At 36.1% G+C, this 27,296-nt stretch overlaps 4 protein-coding genes across 5 annotated transcripts in view; 2 read left to right on the plus strand and 2 right to left on the minus strand.

Annotated features, from left to right (window-relative positions):
* Positions 1-908: 908 nt before the first annotated feature.
* The window catches only part of LOC120628539 (transmembrane protein 47), a 41,616-nt gene continuing 15,228 nt past the window's right edge, over positions 909-27,296 (minus strand). For both annotated transcript variants that reach the window (XM_039896931.1, XM_039896932.1), the window contains exons 3-7: positions 17,536-17,732; positions 16,241-16,380; positions 13,740-13,802; positions 11,770-11,900; positions 909-11,138 (exon numbers count right to left, since the gene is read on the minus strand). In XM_039896931.1, coding sequence (XP_039752865.1) covers positions 11,106-11,138; positions 11,770-11,900; positions 13,740-13,802; positions 16,241-16,380; positions 17,536-17,732 — 564 coding nt within the window. In that variant the 3' untranslated portion in view covers positions 909-11,105. The remainder of the gene's footprint in view (positions 11,139-11,769; positions 11,901-13,739; positions 13,803-16,240; positions 16,381-17,535; positions 17,733-27,296) is intronic.
* On the plus strand, positions 19,236-24,418 carry LOC120628538. The gene is made up of 3 exons (XM_039896930.1): positions 19,236-19,594; positions 19,936-20,027; positions 23,762-24,418. The coding sequence occupies exons 1-3, from the start codon at positions 19,354-19,356 to the stop codon at positions 24,254-24,256; spliced, it is 828 nt and encodes a 275-aa protein (XP_039752864.1). The 5' UTR covers positions 19,236-19,353; the 3' UTR covers positions 24,257-24,418.
* LOC120628536 (protein ALP1-like) lies at positions 20,375-22,661 on the plus strand. The gene is made up of 2 exons (XM_039896927.1): positions 20,375-20,816; positions 21,616-22,661. The coding sequence occupies exons 1-2, from the start codon at positions 20,518-20,520 to the stop codon at positions 22,499-22,501; spliced, it is 1,185 nt and encodes a 394-aa protein (XP_039752861.1). The 5' UTR covers positions 20,375-20,517; the 3' UTR covers positions 22,502-22,661.
* On the minus strand, positions 20,831-22,854 carry LOC120628537. The gene is made up of 2 exons (XM_039896929.1): positions 22,660-22,854; positions 20,831-21,555 (listed from the first exon to the last, which is right to left on the minus strand). The coding sequence occupies exons 1-2, from the start codon at positions 22,838-22,840 to the stop codon at positions 20,849-20,851; spliced, it is 888 nt and encodes a 295-aa protein (XP_039752863.1). The 5' UTR covers positions 22,841-22,854; the 3' UTR covers positions 20,831-20,848.

Genomic DNA, 27,296 nt, shown 5'->3' on the forward strand with positions numbered 1-27,296 from the left:
CGCTTATATTTGGAACCATTTTACCTTTTCTTAGCCGAAGGTTGCTAAATAAAATTCAAGATCTACTACAAAAGTACCTAGTACTTTATAACGACAAGTCAGTCTTTTTGTAGTGACTGCACCGGTTCTGAAGGCAGATTATACCGAGAAGAAGCCCACAAGATATTAACAGCAGTTGCCATTTTCCTACATCAACACACAATGATAAAGGACGAAGCTAAGTTTCATAGCTCTAATGCGGAGTTATGGAACTAAATGATTACACTATACTTCTATAATAAAAGTATGAGTAGATCAGTAAAATCAGCGTAGGTCGGCCCCAAAGAGGTGGACAGATGACATCAGGCGAGTCGCTGGGAATAGCTAGAGACAGGCGGCCCAGGACCGTGGATTTTGGAGCTCCCTACAAAACACCTAAGTCCAGATATGGACTTCAATTGGTACAATTTGTGATGATGATGACTGACTGCGAATTACTAGATATTAAAAAGTTATTAAATTAAAAAAGTTTATTAACGTGATTTCTAAGGTAATATTGGACCACAATATTTTTAAGGAGTGAGAATTAGTACTAAAAACCTCACGGTTTTAGGATCATCGGCATCATCACAAACCGAATCGGTATTGTCCTCTTCTTTCCTTAGAAATCACGTTAACAAACTTTTATTTAATTAAATAACTTTTTAATATTTAGTAATTCGCAGTCAGTCAGTCACATATGTCAAGTTGTGACACTATCGTGGTGAGACACGACGTCTTGGGAAAAATTGCATGGTAGTCAGCACGTGCGTCGTTATGAGACTAATGTGAAAACACAGTCCTGCGACGCGTCGTAGTGGATATCATCATCATGATGATGACGAGTGTAGACCGATATGTACCGAAGTATAATAAATAAAACTCCACACTGCTATGTAAGTAGTTTATTTAATCTCATTGATATGACTTTAAATTTGGCTAAGGAAATAAATTTTCTGGTAGATACCAACATTTGGACAATTGCAAAAAGATCTCATGAAGTTCAACATGAAAAATTCAATGCAACTTCTTATACAATTTTGTTGCAATTTGCCCAAATGTGCGTTATGGTTCACACAAAAATAATTTCTTAAATATCTTACAATACTAATGCGTACGAAGTTAATTACAGGGGCGCATATGTTGTACGGCATACCACTTCAGGAGTCTTCACGCGTCTTGAGTTACTAACACACTAAGATTTGATTTGACTCAACATGCGTGTCGTTACGTTGCGTTGCATGGCGTGTTTCCACTGGCCCCCTTCTTACTATGACTAAAATGTACACAAAGGGGTTCAACTGTGTTACGCGACTTTTGTGTAACTACCAATAACGCTTCAAAATTATTAAGATAATAATCGTCAAAGCTTGCCAATGGGACACGTATGGTGGGTAAAAGCTCTACATACCTCTCTGCTACGAGAGAGTAGTATATTAATGATGATGATCTTTGATGACCTCAGAGCAGATATTTTATACAAATTGTATGTGGAACTGCCCACAATGGTTTACGGACAAATCTCGCGTATACAACGGTAAACCCCTATCATGTTCCCAATATAAAGAAGTTGCACAAAACGTAAACAAACAAGCTCAAGTTTTCTTGAAGTTTCGCTGAAAAATAGACACAATTACCTTGATCAAAAAAAAAAAAAAAAGAATCGTACATTATTTTATTATGCAATAAAAAACGTTGTTCATAATAATTGAGACTAATATTAAAATAGTGTATGTCAGTCTGTTCGTTTATCCTTGTCCTTCAAGCAGCAACGGATCAATGAGATTATTGGAATGGAGATTGTTAAAGAGCCGGAAATTGAGATAGGTGACTATTTCTTGAGAAAACAATGCCAGGCAAAGTCGCAACTCCACAAACGGCTATAACTATCCATGTCAAAACAACTCTGACGACCGATCAATAAAAGTTGAAGAAAAGCTGCCACTAAAAAAAACCAATTTATTCTTGTCAAACTTTACATAGCCATTTTAACATCTAAAATATCAAGAAAACTCTTACATAGTATAATGCTTGTTTGCTTTTTATATATCTTCTTTGCTAACAGTAAGGTAAGGTACACTATTACATATATAACTTTTAATAGAAAAAAATCTTAACTAACATAATAATTTTTAAATTGGCAGTGTATTTTTAACGCCGCGGGGTTGTACGAAAATAGTGTAAATGCACATACATTTGTAAATAAAGATCTAATTCGACTCCTCAGGAACAGTAGAATGTTAATAACTTAAACTATACCATATATTAAAACCTCCTTGGGCCCGCTTGCGCCAATAGCTGGGTTAAAATACGAAATGCTCTCTCATACTAATCAATTTTGACATTACTAATACTGAGTTAGTAGTTTAACCGTACAATGTATAGTCGTATATTAACCCCATATTAGCAGCTAACTTTGAGTTCCCCACGGAGTCTTCATTATATAATTCCGATTTGTCGTCTTATTATCTCCGAATATAACCCACATTAAATTAGAACAATAATATTCTTCAGAATGCAAAAATTTGTAATTATTTCATGACATTAATAAAGCTTGTGTTAGTATGTCTTAATATAAAAAGCATTAAGTATGTTTAGGGGCGCTGCTCATAGTGATTTTTTGTCGCCCTGACTTTTTGTCGCCAAGTACTGTACTTGGCTATACAATACAGCTACACAAATTACGACAAGTTCTTTGACATGTTTTTTTATTCCCCATCAAATTAGTAATTGATGATGCAGTCTAAAAAGGTAACGTGCTAACTGTTAGGAAGTATTGCAGTTATATTAAACCCATGCCCCCGAATCGGTTTCTGAGAGCCATCGTACCGTACCGCTTAATCGCTTAGCGGCTGGTCTTTGTCGGTATGGTGGTATCTAGCTACAACCGAAGCCTCCCACAAAACCATACGAAAATTGTCCCTGCCAGGAATCGAACCCGGGAACTCCAACTTAAAACCACTGCGTCACAGACGTCATAAAAACTTTGGAAAGAGCGCATTTCGTCGCCGAGTAACATTTAACAGTGGACGCATAGTGGGCGACAATAGATGACAGCAACAAAAAGTCACGATAATCGGCGGCCCTTACAAAATACTGATGTTATAATGACAAATCTGCATTCTGACCACAAACACTCGTCACAATGATTAAGATTGATCGCTTACTGCCGCATATAAAATCTTATAATCTAATGAAATTACGAATGGAGTCATTTGCATAGATTTGCGCATGACGTTTTGGCCCGTCCGATGTGGTCGACTCGAGCCGTCATTCCCATTTACAGTACGGTTAGTAAAATATTTAAATCGCGGGATCGCTTACTAATAGAAACACAAGAGATAACAGATAAACATAAACGAGGTTGAGGCGTTTGTAAACTTAGCTCTTACATACTCACGCATGTACAATGTCATGATTTTATTCCCATATACTATATCGACACATCCATCATGACTAACTAACTTTCATTGCGCGTACGATACAGTACTTTCGTACAAGATTTGAGAGTCGTTTTTGCATTTCAAACTATGAATTGACAAAGTAAAATGGACCTAAAGTCGCTCGTTACAGAGTAGCGAATCCTGTGCTTCTGATTTTTGTTTTACAAACGTTGTAGCTAAAGAGTTGTTTGAAAATTTGAACTTTAATTCATTTTTAATAAGATCCATTTTACCCTGATGTTCAAGTATTTCCATATTAGAGGACGACACCTCGATAGCGAGCGGGCAATTATTGTACCAAGGCTTCAGTATTGAAAAATGAGATTAACGGCACGAGTACGGCAGTCTGCGATCAACTATATCCGGAAATGTGAAGATACACAACGCGGCACGTAAAAAGATATGTGTAGGTCTCATTGGACGATTTATACAGATAACATAAGGATGACAGTTTTTATAGCCTATATTTTAATAAAATATGTAAGTGTAATGTTTATGACACTAAATAAACATTCATTATTATCATTACTAGTATAATCGCATACTAAAAATAAAAAAATTGTACTTGTAAAATAATTGTAATTGTAGTAAAAGTTTACCACTGTAGATTAACCTTCGGGGCTTTATTAGTAAACATGTCATAAACTTGGTGTAGTTATCCAACCTCGAGGTTTGTCATACGTCGACTGACTGTAAAGTAGCACTGCGAATGAAGAAGCTTTTCCGTCGGTATGCCATATTTAATAATACGGCCTCTAAAAAGCCTGTTTACGTCGATATTTTTTCTTTTCTGTAATCTATACCCGCGGCAAAATTAAATTAAATTAGTAGAATAATATCTTGTAAAAATGCAACAATTTGTGATTATTTGTTTGATGACAAGTTTATAGTGGTGTTAGTAAACCTTAATATTAAGGGCCCACCTAAGCAAATGTTTACACAAAATTAGAAATGCCATCCTTTTTTGTAAATCTAAAAATAATACATATCTTTGAAACGTTGTAAAAAGTTTTCTAGTTTTGTAATAAAGGTACAATTAAAAAACAATGTTGGGTATGCCCGATTGCACTTCCAACAACTTTCTTTATATGCAAAAAAAAAGAAATAGATAACCCGCACGCCCCCCCACTTCAATGGTTCTTAAATTACATTAAACAATAAACTACAAAACATTAATTTACTCTTACAGATGTTATTTTATTTTGAACCTACGATAAATTTATAAGTAAATAGGTAGATAGCCCACGTTAACAAAGACTGGTAAACAATAAAAGTGGAATAAATAACTTTTAATAAAAAACTGTTTCTGTGATTTTTTTTACAGAATTTTAACTGAGTCAAGTTCTTGTATGGTTCTGTTATGTTTTTTTTAAATTGTGCACAACCTTCAGTCTGTTAAACTTTGGTTTTTCCTAAGGTTGCCTGGCAGAGATCGCTACTAAGCCTTTTGTTTACTGCTTGTCTGTGTTTTTTTTTTTAATTCTTCTGTATTTTTGGTGTTGCAAATAAAGAGTATAAATAAAAATAAATAAATAAAAGTATGGCTGCTTCTGTCAGGCATTTATATTATGTATATATGTACATAGATTTCGTTTTCACTTCTATCGGCAGTCTCCAAAGGGTGACTCACATGTTTTTTTAAATGCAATCTTAAGGTACATCAGGCGGCTAGAGTACACGTAGTGTCAATAATCATTGTGCCAATACGCTTAATTAATCGACCAAGTTCTAATATACCATTTTTGTAGCGCATACAGCTAATCTACCTCCATTTACTTACAACATCATCGATTATGATTTACATTTTGAACTTTACTCATACAATACTTTGTATCTTACATGAACATGTGATGTTATTTAGTTTTAATATGTTTATCGGTGAGATGTTATTACTTCTGAAGGGATATTTCCGTTACATGAGGGTGTTATGAAGCGGACATTTTGACAAAAACGCAACTTAGGGAGTTAATAAAGCTTATTTAATAGACCATTCTATATCTATACATTTAACTAAAGTTACAAAACCGTTAGTAATCATTTGATTATAATATTATCCTAGACCTCACGCTTCAGGGCTACCTCCCATGGACACCTGCCATGTTGATTTGTCGTTATCCCGTAAGCACTTGTGACTCTCGACAATACCACTGTCTTGCGGATAAGCAATGTTCTAGATCTACGATCATCAAAAAATAGATATTATGCAGTCCCATTGAAAATGTAAGTCCGGTTTTTTATATTCATTCATTTAAGTTAAAGTGCATAAATGTTTTATTTTATGTTCTGTTTTTTGTAGGTAAGATACACAAAGATTGCACACAAACTAACGAAAATAGATTAACTATTCGTTGGTGAGGACTTACTTATCACAGACACGTGTCGACGACTGATATATCTAGATCGAAGATCTTAATTTAATAACACCTCAGCGAAGTCAGATAAACATTATCTAATAAATTATTGAACGAGCATATCCATTCAGTGTTAACCGTCATGTTATTTTAAATTAACATGTATTCCTTCTTACAAAATTCCTTTGCGTCACAGTATGTTACATAATTGTTAAACTGCAGTCTTGATTATCGAACATTTAAATTAACACATTCCTTGCTGCAATTTATGTCCAACATATTGACAGTCATTTGTGTCAAATACCAATACATATAACCTGGGCTCTATAGCATTTGTACAAGACCTCAACATAATATTAACAAGATACTTATTTTAGTTCACTTATTGTTACATTAAACAATATATTTCATACGTATAGTCGTGTTATAGCAGTTGTTAACTTACTAATGGCAGAATGAAAGAAATCAGAGTTTAAGTATTCACTTGCTCTATATTATTAATATGTCCGTATGTATATAAATTAATCAAAAAGAACAGTTACAAATAATAAATACACGATTCAGTTTTCAGTGCGGAATTAAAGCCTTAATAACCAAAATAAAAAACTAACATTAAATTTAAAAATTTCCATAGTAACCTGAGGTTCATTACATCAGTACTCTTCATTCATCGATTCTCAAACTTTCTAAAAACTAATAAAAACCAAACTAATCGAAAATCATATAAATAAATTTAACACATCATGTAATAAATACGTATTACTTACACGTATCTTTTAAATATTTTTGGCTAAAAAAAACAATGAAAACATTTTTTTTATTTAAAAAGGAGAAATTTAAATATTATTAACTGTTATTAAACTGTCTGTGACAGTTTTAGTTATTTCCGTTTTATTCAGAGTAGGACTAAATAAAGGTCTACTTATGGAAATATTGGCTCAATTCGCTTTCAGAAGTACATAATCAGTCCCAGACTGTACCATTTTGCGTGGTCCTTCGAGCCGGATACAGAAATATGTATCAAACCTATACACCTATGTTTTATTTTTTATACCATCCTATACATCTAAATGCAACATCTACGAGATCTCGACCCTCCATAAAGTTTGAGAAACGATGGAAACCATTGAACACTTAATTATTCAAACATATCTATAAATCGACTTATTATATATCATCTTTGTTAGCAATATATCAATCATTACACACGAATTAATTACAGATCCCTAGTTATATAAACTATCACGAATAAGTATTAAGAAAATATTGAGATTGTGAAACAATTCAATTCCAAAAGAGTATTATCGTAAAAACAAACTTATTTATTTTCATGCATATAATGGTGCTATTACACTCACACGATCAACATAGACTTAAAACGTTTGCAGTCTTCAATAATTTATTTTTTAATTTCCGACGTGACGATATCATGTTTTCCGTTTTTCGATCGCGATATAACATACCTACACGTCCACGTTAAAACCTATCTTCATGTAATCGTACTACATTAAACTTCCTGTATAATCGTAATTATATTATTTTTTTATGTAGTGCCTAGTCATTTAAATAGTTCGAAGTTAGAGTTTATTATTGATTTTGATAGCGTCAAAGTTCACGCAGTGTGACGTCAAAAACGTTGCTGATTTTTTATTTTATTTCGGATACCAATTAAATCTATCTTAGAAGTAAATGTCCAAGATAACTTTTAGAATAATAAAAGCAAAAAATGTGTTCTATGACATCAAAACGACCAGCAATAAATTAACAATCAATCGTTCTCATATATTTTCGTTTCTCATTTGATTAACCTTTGAAAATATTCTGTATTAGATCAACTGGGTACATAAATCGCTAAATCCTGAGCTATACTGAATAATTAAAGTTTCGTCAAGATTTTAATGCAAAATCAATCGTGTAGGTGTAACAACATCCTAACCGAGTATAATAATTAGGACTAAAATACGAAAAATATACGTGTAAAACGTACCCAAATATGGTGTGTTCCAAAAGAAACTTGACTGAAGGTAAACCAATAACTATTAAGGTGTCTAAATTGTCGGACATTTAGTTTTTTGTTAAAAAAATGATTTTCATTAAATACACGTAATATCACAGACGAATCATAAAGAAAGCTTTTTAAAAAAAAATTTAGTACATCTAATTTTACCTCCGCTTAGTTTACAACTGAATTTAAACTCACTCAGGCTCAAAATAATTCCAATTTATATACTATTTAACTTTATAGCATCACTGAGCAAAACTGCTAAGTTATTTATTAAAAAGAGAGAAGTTTTTTTTAACGGCATGAATTTCTACAGGTTTATCAGAACTGAATTAACAAAGAGCTCTTTAGAAAGCGAAATACAGAGCGCTCGCATCTGAAACTTTTCTATGCAACAAGTTTTCTATAGTGCAATAGACTCCAGTGCCTCATTAAAGTATTTCAATTGGCTTCGTGCAATTGATTCGATGTGAAAACGAATACCGTGGATCGCTTACGCTTGCAGCGTGTACGGTTGATAGAATAATTATCTTTATGTTTTTTAATACGGCATAGTTTTTATAAGGTAAAATTCAGTAAAATTTTGAATATGAAAATGTATTTTAGAGTATATAGATATTATAATAACCACACGTCCCATGCAAGTGTAATTTACCGGGTTTTACGTGTATTCTTCAAGAGATCATATTTGGTTAATGTGTGGTTATGGTTAATAGTTCTTCATTTACCTTCATTCCGGTTCAATTGAAACAGTGTAAAGAGGGTAACATCGTAAAAGTTCAATAATTAATTCCATTAAATATCTCAGTTAAGTCATAGCCCGATACGATTCCTCGCGGAGTCCATTCACACGTTATCACTAATTGTGCAGTAACACTAAATGTCCGTATTACAAAAACGCAGGTCAGTGAGGCAGTAGCGGGCGTCGCCGCCGCCTGCCCGCTCGCCTCGCGCCTCGCCACGCGCCTCGCGCCTCGCCTCGTGCCCCGCCACGTCACACCACACAAGGATAATACACATCGACCGATCACTACTCCACTAAACATATTTACAAAAACCACTAGGACGAATAACTTAAAGCGAATAAATAAAAGCGACGCTCTTTGGAACGGATTACATTCGAGGTACGCGAGTACGTAAAGCGTGAATGCACCGCCCGCCGCGCGATAGCCAGCTCTAAACGAAACGACGACGCACTTAACTTAACATTCCAATCCTACAACTGCAAGACTAACATAGGCAGGAGACAATTGCTCAATGGGGGAAAGAACGAAATTCTTATCCCCTTCCACAGTTTTATCCACTCTGCGAGCAAAACTGTGAAATAATATCCGCATTAGATAAAATGGGGGAAATACTGGCTCAACGTAGCTCAGCCGGGTTAAGATTTGTGTCACGAGATAATTTTGTCTACCCATTATCTGGTCTTCTCACATAGAAATAGGACGAGAAAATGATAGACATAATTATCTCTACCATCTCTAAGTATGTTAGCCCTACTGGACAAGGGACATATGTCCAAGTGAAATGACAAACGATTGGTAACTTCTCCTTTCCCCTAGAGCGGTGCTTTGGCAAGTGTACAAGTCAATTTTATCCTTTCTCAGAGGATAAAATTTGGTCTCCTGCTCAAGCTAGCCGTGCTGTGCGAAATTATGACTGAAAATTTCGAAATGCGTTATTCTGATAGTACGTAGTACGTCACAAGACGAACCGTTTACTATCAAATTCCGTCATCTGTCAATATTTGGGAGAAAATTTCGCACCTGATTACAGGACAGCCTAAAATTCTTAAAACTAAAAAGTTAACAAAACATGGCCGTGAGGCGATTCACAAACATATACATAATCCTATAAATATCAATTTTGACACCCAGTCTTTTTTAGTGTTGAGATTCCCGATAGATTCAACGTTCACCAAACCACATCCGAAGCGATTACACAAAAATAGTACGTAGCTTAAAAAATTATGACAAAATTAATCAATTGAAAATGTGTCGTATATAAATTCATCAAAGTATAATTTAAAAATTTAAGGGATAATAATTGAACAAAATATAGGTAAAAAAATAATGTGTAGAAACAAAACTGTTCAGCGCGAGCATTACGAATCTTCCGTATTTGACGCGAGTCGAGTATCCGAGCGGAATAGTAACACGCCGTCCGGGTTTGCCTGCGATAGGCATCACCCCGAAAGCCACACACTGAAAGCCCTAACGAAACAGACACTTCGTAAAAGCTTATAAGCTAAACTCGATAGACGAGATTCCATCCAATCTTATGAATAACATTCGTGTCGAACCACACCACCGATTGATAAATAAAAATATCTAGTTATACAAAAATAAATTAATTTTATCACAAAACAATTGTACTAACCAGGACATAAATGTTACAGCGACTTCGCTTATGAAGCATTTGGTAATTTCAGATCCAGAGCTCATCGACTCTGTAAGCGTACAAAGATAAACTGTAGCCTAAAAATGTTGTACTTAATTTGATCGCTCGCAATCGAGAGTCATTTTCGCATGTAAAATCTCTGAATCGTAAACGTAAAATGGACATAATGTCACTCGCCTTAGAGTCGCAAATCCTGTGCATCTGATTTTTGTCTTATCAACACTTTGTCAAAAGCCCGAACTAAAGCATTGCAGGAAAATTTAAGTTTCACCACAATGCAATCAAGATCCATTTTACTTAATTTTTCAAGTATTTCCATACGCGATAACCTCGATTGCGATTGCAAGCGAGCAAATCTTGTACTAAGGCGACAAAATTTTAGTTTTCGAACATGGCTGTCGCACTAACTCTTAGAAATTACCAAATGCACCACCATCCAACCTTAAAAATACTATTACAAAAATAATTGTGTCCATATAATATACCTAGTAATACACCATATCACTGCTGTACCTTGATTAATAAGTTGGTCTCTCATTTGTTACGTAAGACGCTTTTTACTTTTATGAACGACCTTTCAATCAACATTTGTATTAAAATGTAGAAAATTATTTTCTGCCAATCAAACTTAATATTGACGTTATTTATCGTAAGGATTCATTTATAATCTAAAACGTCTTACGTAACAAGCGTACGACTTTCAAAAACGATACGAATATATATTTTGGACCGTTACATAATCATACGTAAGCGTGTCGGTGTGGGTTCGAAGGTGGTGTGTGGAGGCACCCTGTGTCTGTGTGGGCGTGTGTGTGTGCGCTGTGTGTGTGTGTGCGTGTCGCGTGGCAGCTAGTGCGCTCACGGCACGAGGTCGGGCAGGCGCCCGCGACCCTAGGGTCGCCCGCCTCCCTCTCCGCTCACCACCTAGAATTATACAGCAATATAAAATACTTAGGAGCGGTGGTGTAAGACATCGGGTTCCCCTTCAGGGGGCAGAGTTGCTTTAACATTTATGTAAATTGTGTGCGTTTTAAGCAATTAAAATATCACTTGCTTAAAAGGTGAAGAAAAACATCGTGAGAATTCCTGCATACGTTAGGGTTCTCCATAGTTTTACAATAAACATTTAGCTTAATTTGCTATACCCATTTAGCATTATTTTTATTGTCAACATCTCGTGATGATCGTCCACTGTCGGAGCGGAACGTGCGTAGAGAGTACATAGCCGAAGATTATTCAATGTTTATATTCCACACCAAACAGTGGAATATAAATATTATAAATTACATCGTTCAGATTGTCCTGATTTTCGCAGAGTATAACATATAACGTTTAATATTAATTGTATACTTGAATGCGTTATTCGCGAACGCCTTCGGGGGGATAATACCTCTTAATAAATTAGACAATGTTAAATAACGTACCTCTATACTGGTGCCTTAATCTTAATTTAAATGTTGGCAACGTCCGAAAATTCAACCTGTATGTGCAATACGATGTCTTATAGTTTTTAGTTGCACCACAAACAATCAAGACTGGACGAACAGATACTCACTTTCCGTTCCTTGTAGTAGAGCTCTTCGCTCTCTTTATCGCAAAGAAGCAGTATGACGGCGCCGAAAAGGAAGATGGCGGCGCCCCAACCCACGCCGTATGCCCAGCCGAACTCCCAAACAGACCTGTTGCCTGACACCAATAATTTAAAATGAGCAAACTTTTAACATGTTACCCTTTCAGGGTGCGTGTACGACACACGCACACGTTCAGCGGCTAAATTAATTACATGGTTAACTCATTTCATTCGTGTAATTTAAAAATGGAACAATTTTTTAGTCAGAAACATGGAAACCAAGGAGGTAACTTATCAAAAGCTTTATTAAAATTCTGAAGTGACTTGAAAATAGAAAGCTGTTATTTGAAAAACAAATTAACAATTGAACGCGGGTAAACTCTTGTATACTATAACTATTGTAGCTTGCCGTACTACAAGTACAAGGTGCCAGTACTCGAGCGCGACGGTGTCGGGCTCTATTGGGACCGATCTATAATTACTTACGGGGCGATCCTCGCTAATAAGTCAGACATCGTAATAATGGACTGGGCACAGTCGAGGGTGTTTTTAGAGGACATCACGATTCCGTATGACAAAAACCGTGTGAGAGCTAAGACTGAGAAAAGGCGTAAGCTGGATCTGGCTCACGAAGTCATCGTGATGGCAAGCGGGGTCCACTAAACCATCACTGTTGTTATTACTGTGAATGGTTGAATCCCTGTCAGCCTCAATCACCATCTGAGGCGACTGGGGTTCCTTGGTAGTTCGCTCGCATCCAAGATGCAGAAAGCAAAGTTTCTTGACTCAGCTAGGATAGTCCACCGGTTTCTTAACCTGTCCTGCTGACTCCCGGCCGTCTGGTTTGCCCTGCCGGGGTGTAGTCCGCCGCCCGGTATAATATTTATTTTTGTAATGAATATTTAAGTTAATTTATCTCTATGTATCTAAGTAGGTTTATTAATAAAGGGTTCAGATCTTTGTATATATTTATCTTGTGAGAGTTTAGTGTATATAATAATAATAAATTAATTCACAAGAATTTAGGTTTATACAGATCCAGTTACATTAAAAACCGCCTATTATTTTAACTTATTTCTTAATTTAAAATTAAAATTTTTGTAATTTTAAGTTTGTTGTTCGTCATTGAGTTAGAAAATTATTTTTATTTGACACCATGAGTTCATGTGAAGAAATGTTTCAGTAAAATACTATTCAAGCCTTGGCCACAATTCGGCGTTGATGAACGAAATATACATACGTACGCTGCAGTACCTAATGTTCAAGTAAAAGATTCTTTTTCTTCATTTTTACCCGCCCCGGCTTCGCAAGGGCATAAAATTGAGTGTGAAGAGTTTAGTTACTGTCTTTCATTATAGAATGTATTTATGAAAAATGTATGCAGCTGACTTATCGCTACACAATACTAACAAAATACGCGGCTAAGCGATTCGGGTCAGTGAAATAACGGTAATAATAATATTTTTTCGGTCGCTTTGAGTTATTATAATTTCTTAAGTACTTATGAGAATGATATACTGTAGAAATAAATTACAATATATATTAAATGCCCAAGTGTACTTTCATATTTTTTGGAGGATCCAAAGAATCCCGAAAAAAATATCACAGATATTTGGTTAAGGATCTATACTCAATAAGACTAAATTCTTCTGTATCACGGCACGAGGTCGGGCAGGCGCCCGCGACAAAATAGATTACCCACTCTTAGATTACATTCTAACTTACCACAAGACGAGATTGCAGTCGAGGGCTAATTTGTAGTAAAATAAAAAAATATATAAAAACAAACCATATGGCGTTTCATCGTAAATTATAATGTAGGATGTCACCGCATGTCAAGCATGACTACGCATCGATTGGCTTTGCTTAGTAACTGGGCCGCCTGTTTAAGGATGAAATCATCAGTCATCTTATAAATAGATACATATTTATATATATATCGTTTATATACATACCCAGATTTAATTCTGCAGCAAAACAGACCGGGTATATCACTAGCGCTATCAGGATGCACATTACTGAAATATAAAGAAAACGATTATAAATTATCTTTTATTGTAAATTAATAGAGAACAAGAGTAAGCAGAGTAATAGAGATTGACCAAAATATGATAAAGACTGCTTCAAAAAAATCCGGGGCCATTGTATGTTTTTGCTTTTATTATTTACACATTACTAAAACATATACTTTTATTATCTAATAAATTTTATCTAAGTATACATTAAAAATATATATATCTTTAGTTTCCACGAAGACATAAAGAAAAATTCGTCGAAATTCCTATTTAGTTCATTTCCGTTAAAAATAAATGACCTAAGGAAGAAAAATGGTAATTTTATTTGCTTGACTGAATTAGGGGTGACGTTAACTTAATTTTCACATTCTTCCCTGGTATTGCTTTTAATTATTACCCATATGATTTTAGTCCGCCCTCTTCGAGAGGCTATTTAGTACGTTTTAAAATGTCGTAACTAAGATAGCCATGAATTTTCATCCGAACATAGCAAGTTATACAAAAGCTTGTGATGATTGTAAAAAAGATTGTAGAAAAGAGTTAACCGTCGCGGGATGCCTGCATTTGTAAAACATTCAAGTTAATATTATTATTATACATAAGTCAATTTAATAAATAAATAATAATTCAATTTTTTGTTATAGAAGAACGAGACCTCCTGGTACAAGTATATTATATGCTTAAAAGGAGATCTCAGCGTAATAATTAAGTTATAAATGTAATTGTTAATGAAATAAAATTTATTATTTATTTATTTATTATTTAATATTATATAAACAACTACAGAATACACGTAGTAGATTTTTTTCTTAATACTTTTATTATAATATATTAACTAAAGACTACGAATAGAACAATATATGCTGATAGAAATAGATAAACAAGCTAAGGAATATTATTTGTATGTCTGCTGAGAGACTTTGGCAGTGGCTACCACCCTAACGAGAAAGACGTGTTGCTAAGCGGTTTAGTGTTCCGGTGCGATGTGGCGTAGAAACCGTATAGATGTGGGGTACCATACTCTCTAACAAGCTAGTCGCTACCATCTTAGACTGCATCTTCACTTACTACCAGGTGAGATCGCAGTCAAGTCTAGTAGTGAAATAAAAAAAAATGCTCTGTGATTTCTGCAATAGTCAACGTGGCATGACGGCATAAGAGAGCGTCATGCCGTTTGCCAGGACGGCATACTGGACGATTTTAAAGCTAAGGCGCGCCAATATATAATTCACATTAATAGGAAACAGCCTAGCCTTAACTGAAACAATACGTGACATTTCAAACAACATTGACATTAACACCAGTTAACGAGTGTGACCGCGCTGTGCACGGTAGGCTGCCTACAGTCAACAGACTTGGCGGAAACCCGAAACCGTGAACAAAGGCGACGATATATGAGAACCGCACAATTCTTACTTTACGTCTATTAGAGCTCGTGAGAATTCAGCTCAATTCTGACACGATAATGGCCCCTATACTTTGTACACAAATATCTTAACTAAATTAAAAGTTAATAAAATTATTACTATCTCTCTCACATCGATCACTATTGTATCGAGATTTGTAAGTGTTTACCCGGCATAAATGATTATACACTATTTCGGGTGTTTTCAATTGATGTCACCTGACAGCATGGACCCAAGACCTTGGAGCCCAAGTTTTCTATTACAATAATACAGTGGGGATCAATTGCAATAACTAGCAATGAAAATAAATAAATTAAAAAATATTTATTAACCAAGAAGCTGTTAGTGTGATATTTTACTTTGTGTAAAAAAAAATTAAAACGTTTACTTATTACACTATTTCTGTTGGTACCAACACTAAAAGTTTTTTTCAACATGAATTATAATAATAATAATAATAATCATTTATTCAGGCTAAAAATGATGGATACAATGATGGAATTATTTAAGAAAAAAACTTTTTTGAATCTTTGGTACACTCTCTATTTTATTTTATAAAATAAATGTCTTTAATTTTTTTTCTTTTAGTAGGATTTGTTATAATCGACCACTGAGATACAATTGCAATAGCAGACTTGCGTGCCACAAGATAATTACATTTATATCTACCCGTTACTCGTATTTTTTCTGTACAGATAGACGAGATAAAGGATGGACATAATTTTCTTGTGGTGCGCATGCTAACCCTTCTGATCGACACCCAGTGCACGTCATTGTGTGCTGTAGCATAGCGTCAAGTTTAAGATTTGGTTGCTCGAAATAGTTGAACATCAGAGTAAAATTTATCTTATTTCCATTGCATTAAAGCTCAAATAAGCCATTTTCGCGATTATTTAGCTCGGGCTTTTGGCAGAACATTTATAAAACAAAGGATTTGCGACTCTAAAACGATGGACATTAGAGTTCAATGCTCGAAACGATACCTAAATGCGAGCGAGCAAATCTTGTGATACAGTAGTATGGTATGATACGTACGTGCAAGAGCCATGGCTAGGACCGCGAACCTGTAGTAGCGGAACTTGGTGCGGTGGTCGGCGGAGCGCAGCCCCAGTCCCGTCAGCAGTGCACCGCACACATCCGCTGCTAGCGTCGCCACGCAAAGTCCTGCTGCGGCCCTAAACAAGATTGACACATTAAAAAAAACTATACGGATTATCTTTTATGATTCTAGCAATAATAGCCGAGATCGGCAAGTGTAATCTCTGTATCTCAGTTAACAAATTTAGCTAGCCACTGTGGAAAGTTGCCATCAAATACCGCCTAAACCATTATTATACATTACGTTATTGTATCTGCCAGTCGAGTTGAAATGAACTCAGTTGGAAACTAAGGTTTCCGAAATATAGATTTATGTATAAATATAGATTTAACAGGTTATTAGGTAGCTACTTTCCACAGTGTCTAGCTAAATTTCGTGTCAACTAAGATACTATACTATACGCTAGCTTCATTGCATAGATGCCGTGGTTGCAGCGTCTTCTGTGCTACTACTACGATCTGATGAGATCAACCACCCGTCTGCCCAGAGTTTATGAGTATAGGAGAAGCCTTAAGTTCAACAGTAAACTGTTATAGGCTGAATGTCCTTCTATGGGCCTATTGGAATACAAACTATTTGAATATACACCTACATTTTTATTGTACACCAGAGGGAAAATTCACAAAAATTCAATTTCAATAGAGTGTACAACAGAAGAGCACAAATAGAATGTACAATTTGGCGGCTATATCTATATAGCGTAGCGTAGCAACCAAAGGCGTAAATAAATGCTATAGATGCATGGTAGGTGGTAAAATATATATACAACGTATAAATGAAAACCAAAATAATACTTGGCAGGCTTTAAAGTTACATTATGTACTGTATCTGAGACTTATTTGTAAAACCGAAAACCCAATAGTTTTATAGTAAACTACTGCCATAGTTTATACTGAACGAAATCAGATACAGCCCTAACATCACATGCAAAATTAAAATCATGTGACTCCTTCACTTTGTTAGATACGCGTCGCGTAGCGCATGTCAGTCTTTTATCTTCAATAGGGTCGTCATAGGTAAACACTTAAAATGTTTTGAATTCTTTTGTATGGAAATATAAATAGGCTTCTTTTGATTTAATATTTTTACAGGGTGTGATTCCTTTTGAAATATACTTAAATATTATTTCAATATTATTTCTGATTCTGTTACACGTTGTATATGCATACATATGGTATATTAGAAATATATGTCTTGGCTACCCGTGCAAAATTATTAGCAAATAACTCACTTAATATAAGGTGCAGGTCTTGCAGCATAGCAACCGGGTTGCGCGGTTATGTCGAAGGGGAGCGGCGTGGGCGCCTCAGGGTCGATGCAGTGCATGAACAGACCTTGCCGCCAGCCCGCCGCCATCAGCCAGTCGGCCGAAGCCAGCCCCAAGACCATCAGTATCACTACCAGCAGCCCGCATATCAGCGCGATCACCTGCAAAGAACGAATAATAAAAAGGAATTAGCAAAATCATATTATGTATATATATACATATACCATGATTTCTTAATCTAAGCAAAATTCAAAATAATTTTAGTTTACTACACCAGTCATAAAAAAATATAACATTAATTTCTGAATTTAGAAATTTCGAAGCAGCTTATCGAATTCCAATTCGAATATTTTTTGCTGCATGTAACAACAACAATCGATTGAATTAAAACCGCCACCGCACTGCGCAGCTGGCACTTGATAAAGGATGCATCTTGTAAACCAAACTATTATTTTCACCAATGAATAGTACCTAGTAGACATAGCACAGATTATTGAGTCGTTGTTGAACGAAGAAAAAATGCACCGTGCATAGATGATATAAATAGAATAATTAACTTAGTGGTTATGCATGTTTGTCTAGAGATTACGAGTTTTTCGGAGTACCTACTAGGTTTTTCTGTAAGAAAATTCTCCAAAAGCGGGTTTGGAATTTGATGTTGTTCAACACACGTGCGTTAAAGAGGTTTACGTGGTGTCCGTTCTTAAAGCATAGGGATCTAGACCACTAGAGAAAAAATCTCTCGTATGAGGAGGCCCTTAAAAAATAAGTAAAAAGAAGTAATTAAGGTGACATAACCGTATATTTGTGTTAATATTCGCACAAAGTACTACTATAGGTATACGAGACCTTCGTTCGGGAAGCTAAGAGATTTCCTTTCGCCCAAATTGTGCCTAAAGATTAAAGTATTCAGACAGTGCGTGTTGCCAAAGATGATTGTCTCAAAACATTAATGCGTAACATTGTAAACATATATGAGCATTTATGGGCCTTATAAGAAACTTCAGTCACACAGCGAGCGATGGAGAGAGCTATGCTTGGAATATCTCTACGTTATGAAATAATATGGTGTAATTCGTAGAATGTATAAATAAATAAGTCTACAGTTACTGACATAAATCAACGAGCTGCGGAGCTGAAGTCGAAATTTCAAAATGAGAAATCAGGCAGACTTTATGTTTTAAGTCTTATAGACCCATTTGATAAATAAATTTAGTTTTTTTTATACAATGTTATGTTAAATCAATGATCGCTTTGCCAAACATGAAACCTACGAAGTTAAACAGCCCACTTGTTATTTAAAACGTGCAAACAATGCGCTTGCTAACTTTATTGACACAAATGTCGGAGTTAAAACGATCGTGGGAAAAGTTTTTAGCACTGTTAAGGTTGATTAACCGATACATAAGGGTGCTCCCTCACCGGGAGCATTCGCGTGTTATGTAACGTTACAGATTTGAGCATTACATCAGTGAAGGAGGAGAACCGAGCATTACAATGCGCACCTTGTAATGATACAAAACGGGCATACATCAGTGAAGGAGGAGAACCGAGCATTACAATGCGCACCTTGTATTGATACAATGTGTAATATCTTGATACAACTTGTAACATCAATGCGCTTCACAGCTTCAGCGGGCGGGCGGGGGGCTTCACTGCCCCTAGCCCCCCGCCCGCCCGCTCAGTAGCCTACGTGACAGTGAAGTGAACGCACGTTGTCATAAAGTGTTTCTGACGCTTCGGAGATTTTTTTGGCGTCACGGACAGTTGTAAATTTAAGTAATGGCTTGGGACAAAGAGAAGACTCTATTATTCATAGAAAAATATAGGGAAATCAGGGAATTATGGGACCCTAAGCATCCTCAACACTTTAATAAAATAATAAAACAAGACGGTTGGGTGAAATTATCGGATCAATTTGGAATAACCGTAGAAGAATGTCAAAAGAAAATCACAAGCCTGTTAGCATCTCTTAGAAGAGAAAAGAGCAAAATGAAAAAAAGTGCTTCAGGAACCGGAAAAGGTGGGTAACATATTTTATTTATGTACCTACATCTACTTTAGTCATGACAATAACTGTGACAAGCAAGGGGTGAGTGTGAGTGGCGGAGAGGTCACATTCCACACGACTCGTGTGTACCTAGGGCATGTTTTGTTTGTTGATGATACCTTCACTATAGGCCATTTGTTTAGAAAAAATGTAAACTTGATTAGAAATGATCTTGATCAATGTTGATTACACTTCAAAACTGGGCATCCGCATACCTAAACAAGTGGACTATAGGTGCCTTCACCATTTATTTATTTATTTATTTATTTATTAATTTATTCAATTCAGTACATATTACATAATCTATATTTCAGGTGCAGAAGAAGTATATACTAGTACCTGGTTCGCATATGCAGCTTTATCATTTATACTGGACAGATATGAACCACGGAAGACAACAGATTCAGTTAGTATATTATGTATATTACATTTAATATCTGTTTACACAGGTTTTAAATATTTTTTAACCTATCAAGGCTAAATAAAGCAGGACATTAATAAACATTAAGCATATTCGTTTTGCCATGGTACTGCTCCTTCTTGCGAACAATAATTACTAATTTCTTCACGTATCTCTTGAGGAACTATTTGTGCTGCTTCTTGTTGTTCATCCAAATCCATTAAACCAGCATTTTCTTCGGTATCAGCCCTCCAAGATCCTGGTGTGATTACTCCTAAATTGTCCCTGTCAAAAGATCCCGGAGGTGTGTACAAATCCCTACTTCGCCGATTTCTTCGTAAGGGCCGCCGTACACGGACTGCTCGAGCAGTTAGCGGCTGAGTGAAATACACGGACCGCTCGAGCGGTCGGCGTCGACTGCTTGAGCTGTCGGTTGTTGACTGCTCGAGCTACGACTCAACTGCTCGAGCAGTTGATTTTCTACCACAGTCGAGTCATGGATTCTGACGAGGAAGCACTGCTTTTGCTGCTCCTGCTCAGGCGGAGACGACGGCGGCGACGTCAAAAGAGAAAATTTTGGGTTCATCCAATTTTGCAATTAAGAGAACAACGTGGACAATTCCATCATTTGTTTATGGAACTTAGAAGTGATGAAGAAAAATTTTTCAACTATTTTAGAATGTCAAAGTCTTCGTTTGATGAATTGTATAATATACTAAAGTCTCACATTAAACGGGAAGACACAATTATGAGGAGAAGTATCGAACCTGAAGAAAGACTAGCAGTAACATTGAGGTAAGAAAAATATATAGTAATTATTAAAATTTTTATTCATTAAAAATATTGGAAATTACATCATCGGACATTACAGAACATGATGAAAGGTCTTCAAATTGAGAATTTTGGTCATCAGCCATTGATGTAGAGGGGCCGGTTGCTGATCTAGAGGGACCAGGCACTGATGTAGAGGTAGAGGGGCCAGTATTATAACCCCATGGTCCACGATAATCATTAAACGATGAATATCCCCTGTCACCATAACTCGAAGGATATGTGTGATTTGTCATCCCTTTAAAGTATTTCACTACGTTAAGTATTTCGGTCTTAGCATCTAATTTATAATGCTCATTAATTTTTTTGAATTCGCCAACTAATGATAGTAAAAACAATTTATCTTCATCTTCATTATCAATGCGCGAATTCTGCGTTTTTTCATCTAAACGTTTGGATAATTTTTCAATTAAGACGTTCTCATCTGTGATTTTAGTAGTTAATTTTCTTTTGTTTCTTTCTCTGGGTATTTTATTTTGACCATTTTCGGTTTCTCCGGACGTAATTTCAGTGTGCTCACTCTCTTGTAAACTATTTGTTTTGTCGGGTCTATCTTCTATTATTGCCTTTAAAAAAGACATCTGCTGATAATATGCATATGGCCGAATGTTGAGGGCTGCTGAACCACTCTTTGGTTTAATTTTTTTAGCATATCTGGTGTATCCATCTCTTAATGTTTTCCATTTTTTCTGTATTAACATGGCTGTAACAACAAAAAAATATAAGTTAGTATAATTGATTGATTTATAAATATGTTTTACAGGTATTTGGCAACTGGATGTACATTTATGGATTTGCAATATAGTTTTAGAATAGCATCAACAACAATAGGTAAGATAGTGAGGGATGTTTGCAGAAATATATGGATACATATGAAGGATATGTGTATGGAACAACTAACTAAAGATAAATGGAAAGACATAATAAATGGTTTCAAAAAAAATGCTCAGTTTCCGAACTGCCTCGGTGCCGTTGATGGCAAACATATTAGAATAATACAACCCGCGCAAAGTGGATCGTCATATTATAACTATAAAAATTATTTTTCGATAATACTTCTAGCAGTATGTGATAGTAATCATATGTTCACTTTCGTGGATATAGGCTCATATGGAAGGCACGCTGACTCGACTATTTTCGAAGAGAGTTGTCTATATAAAATGTTACAAGAAAAAAAGTTAAATATACCTCCACCTTCTGCAATATCACAAAATGGACCGTTATTACCGAATGTGTTTATTGGGGATGAAGCGTTTAGCTTGCAGGAAAATTTAATGCGTCCATATGGTGGCAAGAATTTACCAGAGAAAAAAAAAATTTTTAACTATCGGTTATCACGTGCGAGGCGATATATTGAATGCACGTTTGGCATATTAGCTAATAAATGGCGGATCTTTCATAGACCACTCAACGTCAACGTTGATTTCGCAGTGGATATAGTAAAATCATCGTGTGTTCTTCACAACTACGTAAAACAACGAGATGGAAATAAATTTGAGGATACGTTTGAGGGTCTTCCTTATTCTATAATACATTCAACCCAGCAAGTTCGTCCAGGTGGACCTATGTTAACAACAATCCGTGAAGAATTTGCTAATTACTTTGTGAGCGAAGAAGGCAAACTAGATTGGCAATGGAATATGATATAAATCAAAAGGGCGCCGTCCGTATAACATAGCCTCTGTATTCTTTTAAATATTAAAAATATAATAAGAAGCAAAACAACTATTATATTGTTACCAGTCTGTTTTTTAATAATAAATAAAATAATAAATGTGTGTGTTAAATGACTGACTTTTTTACTTACCGATTTGATTTTTTTCTTCAACTGGTTTTTCATCAAAGTTCTCAATTACTTGGGCACAAATAATTGCCCATGCATTGTTCTTCTTTATTTTGTCGCTGTGTTCCTTAAGTTTATAGTTCCAAATAAGTTCTTGCGTTTTAATTGCGCTAATAAGGGCATCACTATCGCACACGCCCTCCATGTTCAAAAAACAGCCGGCAAATGAGAAAACAGACGCCGCGAGGCCGCAAAGGGCGGGGGGGAGAGGGAAGTCGGAGAGCTGTCGACTGCTCTAGCGCAGTCAACGGCTCGAGCAGTCGGTGTATGCCTCGCAACCGCTCGCGAGCGGTCGACGGCACGATGGAATTTCATCATGCAGTTGACGGCTTGAAGCGGTCGCGACTGCTCGAGCAGTCGTGTGTACGGCAGCGAATGAATGACTATAGTTCACTGCGCGGTCGCGGCTTTAAGCAGTCGGTCTCAACTGCTTGAAGCAGTCCGTGTACGGCGGCCCTAAGAAGTTATGTAGGTGTGCTATGGCATTAACTACTAAAGTAGCATTTTCTGGTTGCAATAACATGGGTTTCCGCAACACTCGGAAAACTGCTGACATAATGCCAAACACATTTTCGACTACTCTCCGTGCTCTACAAAGTCTGTAATTATAAATTCTCTCCTTTGTTCCTTTACGATGATGTCCTGAATACACTTTCATTATATTTTCTGATAATGCGAAAGCTTCATCCCCAATAAAATAATAAGGAATTTCTTTGTTCCGCATCGGCAATGCTCTTGGCTGTGGTAGATTCAAAGATTTATTCTGCATTTTAGTATACAAATTACAATTATTAAATACTCCTCCATCAGAGATTCTCCCTTGACAGCCACAGTTTATATATATTATATTGTAATTTGAATCCACAGCCGCAAATAGAACTATACTAAAAAAACCTTTAAAATTATAGTAATCGCTTCCACTTCTGTATGGGGCTTGCAGGACTACATGTTTGCCATCTATAGCGCCGACACAATGAGGGAAATTCCACTGGTTATTGAAGTTTTCAGCCAAATTTAGCCAACCATCTGGTATGCTAGGTAACTGAAAAAAAAAACCTTGTTTTAGATTCCTTGTGAACCTGGGACACAAGACTTGCAGGAGACTCGCAACAAGCCACCTGAAAATCCTGATGCACCACAACGGAAAAAAGCGAAGGTGGATGGAAGTGATGAAATAATGCACTCGACTTTCCAAATTTTGCAAGACTTTACTTCTGCTAAATCGGATGAATGCACTACTTTTGGGAAATTTATTACTGAAAAACTCAAGACGTACTCTCAAAATACTAGGGCCTGTGTACAGCACCACATTTCCAATATCTTGTTTAGTGCCGATCGCGGTGAATATGAGTACATGTACCAGCAACATGGATATTGGACTCCTGATTCTCAACTTTCGCGTAATGAATCAAACCATGCTGGACCATCAGGCCTCCAAAGTACACCCTCACCAGCAGCAGTTCCATCCACTGCAGACGCCCAACTTTCTTCGCCTGAAGCCAGTATTAATAGCCAAGAAAGTGAGGGGTTTATGCGTGAATTTGGAGATCTGATTGATTAATAAACTAGATTAATAAACTCACCAGTATATTTTCTTTTAAACATCCAATTATAGCTTCACTCACTTCTTTGATAATACAACTTATAATCTGATTGGACATTCTAAAAGTAACCTGCAAGCTTGAATAAGAATCACCAGATGCGTAAAATCGTAACGTAACAGCTAATCTTTCTTGCACTGTTATTGCTTGTCTATAATTAGTATCTTCTTTTTTAACATATGGTCCAATGAGATTTATTAAGTGTTCAAAATCCGAAGAAGAGATTCTTAAAAACATTTTAAGTTTACTTATGGGTCGGTTGATTCTTTCTAAAATATCCAAACCGCCTGTATTTTGCCGGTTTTGATATAATTCATGACACCAATATCGTTTCTTCTGTGTTTTTTTTTTACGTAAATAACAATGTCGAATTAATATTGCCGCACTCAGCACAACGACCGCTTCGTCTGACATCTTGCTATGAAATGCTGAAAATGCTCAAAGTCGAATCAATATTACATTACACGCAAATACTCGTCAGTCAGGGAGGTAGAATTGTAATGTAATGCTCAAAGACGAATCTATAATGTTACAGTACACGTGAATGCTCCCGGTGAGGGAGCGTCAGGGAGGTAGAATTGTAATGTAATGCTCAAAGACGAATCTATAATGTTACAGTACACGTGAATGCTCCCGGTGAGGGAGCACCCTAAAATAAAAAGTTCCACAACAAAGAGCTCGGAAGACAAAGCGTTTTCTGCATCGGAGTTTCCTAGTTCGCCATCCATCAAGCTTGCGCCTCGCTTGTAATAAGTAAAAGTAGAGCTAGAAATTATAACGGATTGTACCTACGCAGAGACGGATATCCATCAGTGTAAAGATCGAATCAGGACGTCTAATGTCTTTTCTACATACATTTTCCTTTGTGTACTTCTTATACTTCTGTGCTATCACATTATGTTGCAAGATAACAAAACAAAAATTAAATTCATATACACATGATTATTCATAAGTGCCTTCAACGTATATATAGTGAAATATTCAAAAAAAGTAACATGCACTCTCATCTCTAACTGCATGATGTTATCTCACTCGTATCAAGAAACTGTGTTTTGATATCGTCTCGTTTCAATAATCTGATATGCAGAACTTGCATGGTGTGTTCTGATAATTCTGTTTGAGTTGATATTACCTGGTATTACATGGTAGGAAAATCCTAAAAAAATTAAAAGGTTGGCGTACCTACACTACACAAAAGCGAGGGTAAGGAAAACGTGAAAGTGAGAGACATGGGTGTCTCGAGGAGAAGCGGGGTGCGTGGGGTGAGAATCGATCGTGCCTAAGGCGCGCCCGGACTCAACTTATATCAGCTGTTAGTGATATTTGGTAGTGAGACGTCTCGAGCCATCCAGACGTAAACATACTTTGAAACTTTAAAAGAAAATTACTTGCTTAACATTTGCTTTATCTGTTTACTCCGAGATTAATCAATGATTGGTCGCTCGCTTCGAAAAAATACCGACAACCTTTAGTGAAACAATATTATTAGCCTTTTAATAATTGATTTGAAGAATACAAAATAATTGATGTTTACCTACTATTACAGATTACTGCATTTAGAAATTTGGAAGCAGCTGGTCAAATTAGGTACCTTTTTATAAAGACTTTCCGTGAATACTTGTCACATTTCTAAATAAAATAGAAAAGTAATGTCAAATGGAAATTAAAAATGCTAGATTCCAACTAAGGTTACGAAGGTTACGAAAGCGCTTAACATCAAGTTCTTTGTTTTAAAACGAGGCTTTCGGATCACACGTTTCGATTGAATTAAACATAATATAGTCCCTGTACCGGATGTCTACGGTATCAAGAGGGATTTCATTCATTAAATTGTTAAACGAGTTCACTTGAGGGGTCTCAGTCTCGACTTTCCGTACACGTGCAGGGTCACGCGATCGATCATACCAGAAATTAATTGGAAGATATTAATATAAATAATATTTTGTCTCTCAATTATTCTTGAAGACCAAAAGTGTTGAAACGTAATCAGTAATATTTGCCACTCAAGAAAGCTCAGTCAATCGGTAGGCAAGAGCCATCCTAAAAGTATCAGTACGTACTTAATGAAATCAGAAGTGAGGTTGAAATAAGAACTAGAGTAACTGACTTCGCATATCGAGCTTTTTTACATAAAACCACTAAAAGTTAGCCCTTGACTGGTAGTTAAGTAGTTGGTAGGTAAGTGATCATAGCGGGCTAATAATTCTATAATTTTGTACGCGACATCGTACTCGAACCCTAAATCGCCTGGCTTAGGTAACTAGCCTATAGCTACAGGCTAGTTACCCAAGCCAGGCGATTTAGGGTTAGGTAGGGCCAAACTCCCACCAGACCAATCAGGAGAAAATTCAGTCAAAAAACAAATGTTCTGCCCGAGACACATAAACCGGAGAACCGATGGACAATCGGATCCCAATGTACTGAAATGGCGATACCGTACCGAAAAACGTAGAGTTAATAGATACTTATCGCTGAACAAGAGAAGCGTAAGATTATGGTATTTAGAAATCCCTTCAAAACCAGAGAATAACCAGCCGTGAACAACCATCGGTTGTCATTAGACGGCATCAGTCATTAGACGACTAATATAATCGACTTTTTTATCGGACATGGACTTTGGCAGACCGATTTCTAGTTCCAAATAACTACCTACTTCCAAGTGAATGAACATCTTTCATGCTCTCAAAAATAAATTCTTCGCTTGAATGTTCTCGTATTTCGTTACTTTATCAACCTTCTTACACTCGACGGCTTTCGAGCTTCGGCTGAATGCACGAAGCTTTTACGTCAAATTTTCTTATCTATATTTATACATTTGACGGCCGACTGGCGCAGTGGGCAGCGAATCCGCTTTCTGAGTCGTGGCCGTGGATTGGATTCCCACAACTGGAAAATGTTTTTGTGATGAACATGAATGTTTTTCAGTGTCTGGGTGTTTATCTGTATATAATAAGTATTTATGTGTATTATATTCATAGAATTATTTATCAGCTATCTTAG

The sequence above is a fragment of the Pararge aegeria genome, chromosome 13 (assembly GCF_905163445.1).
Source record: "Pararge aegeria chromosome 13, ilParAegt1.1, whole genome shotgun sequence".
Taxonomy (NCBI): domain Eukaryota; kingdom Metazoa; phylum Arthropoda; class Insecta; order Lepidoptera; family Nymphalidae; genus Pararge; species Pararge aegeria.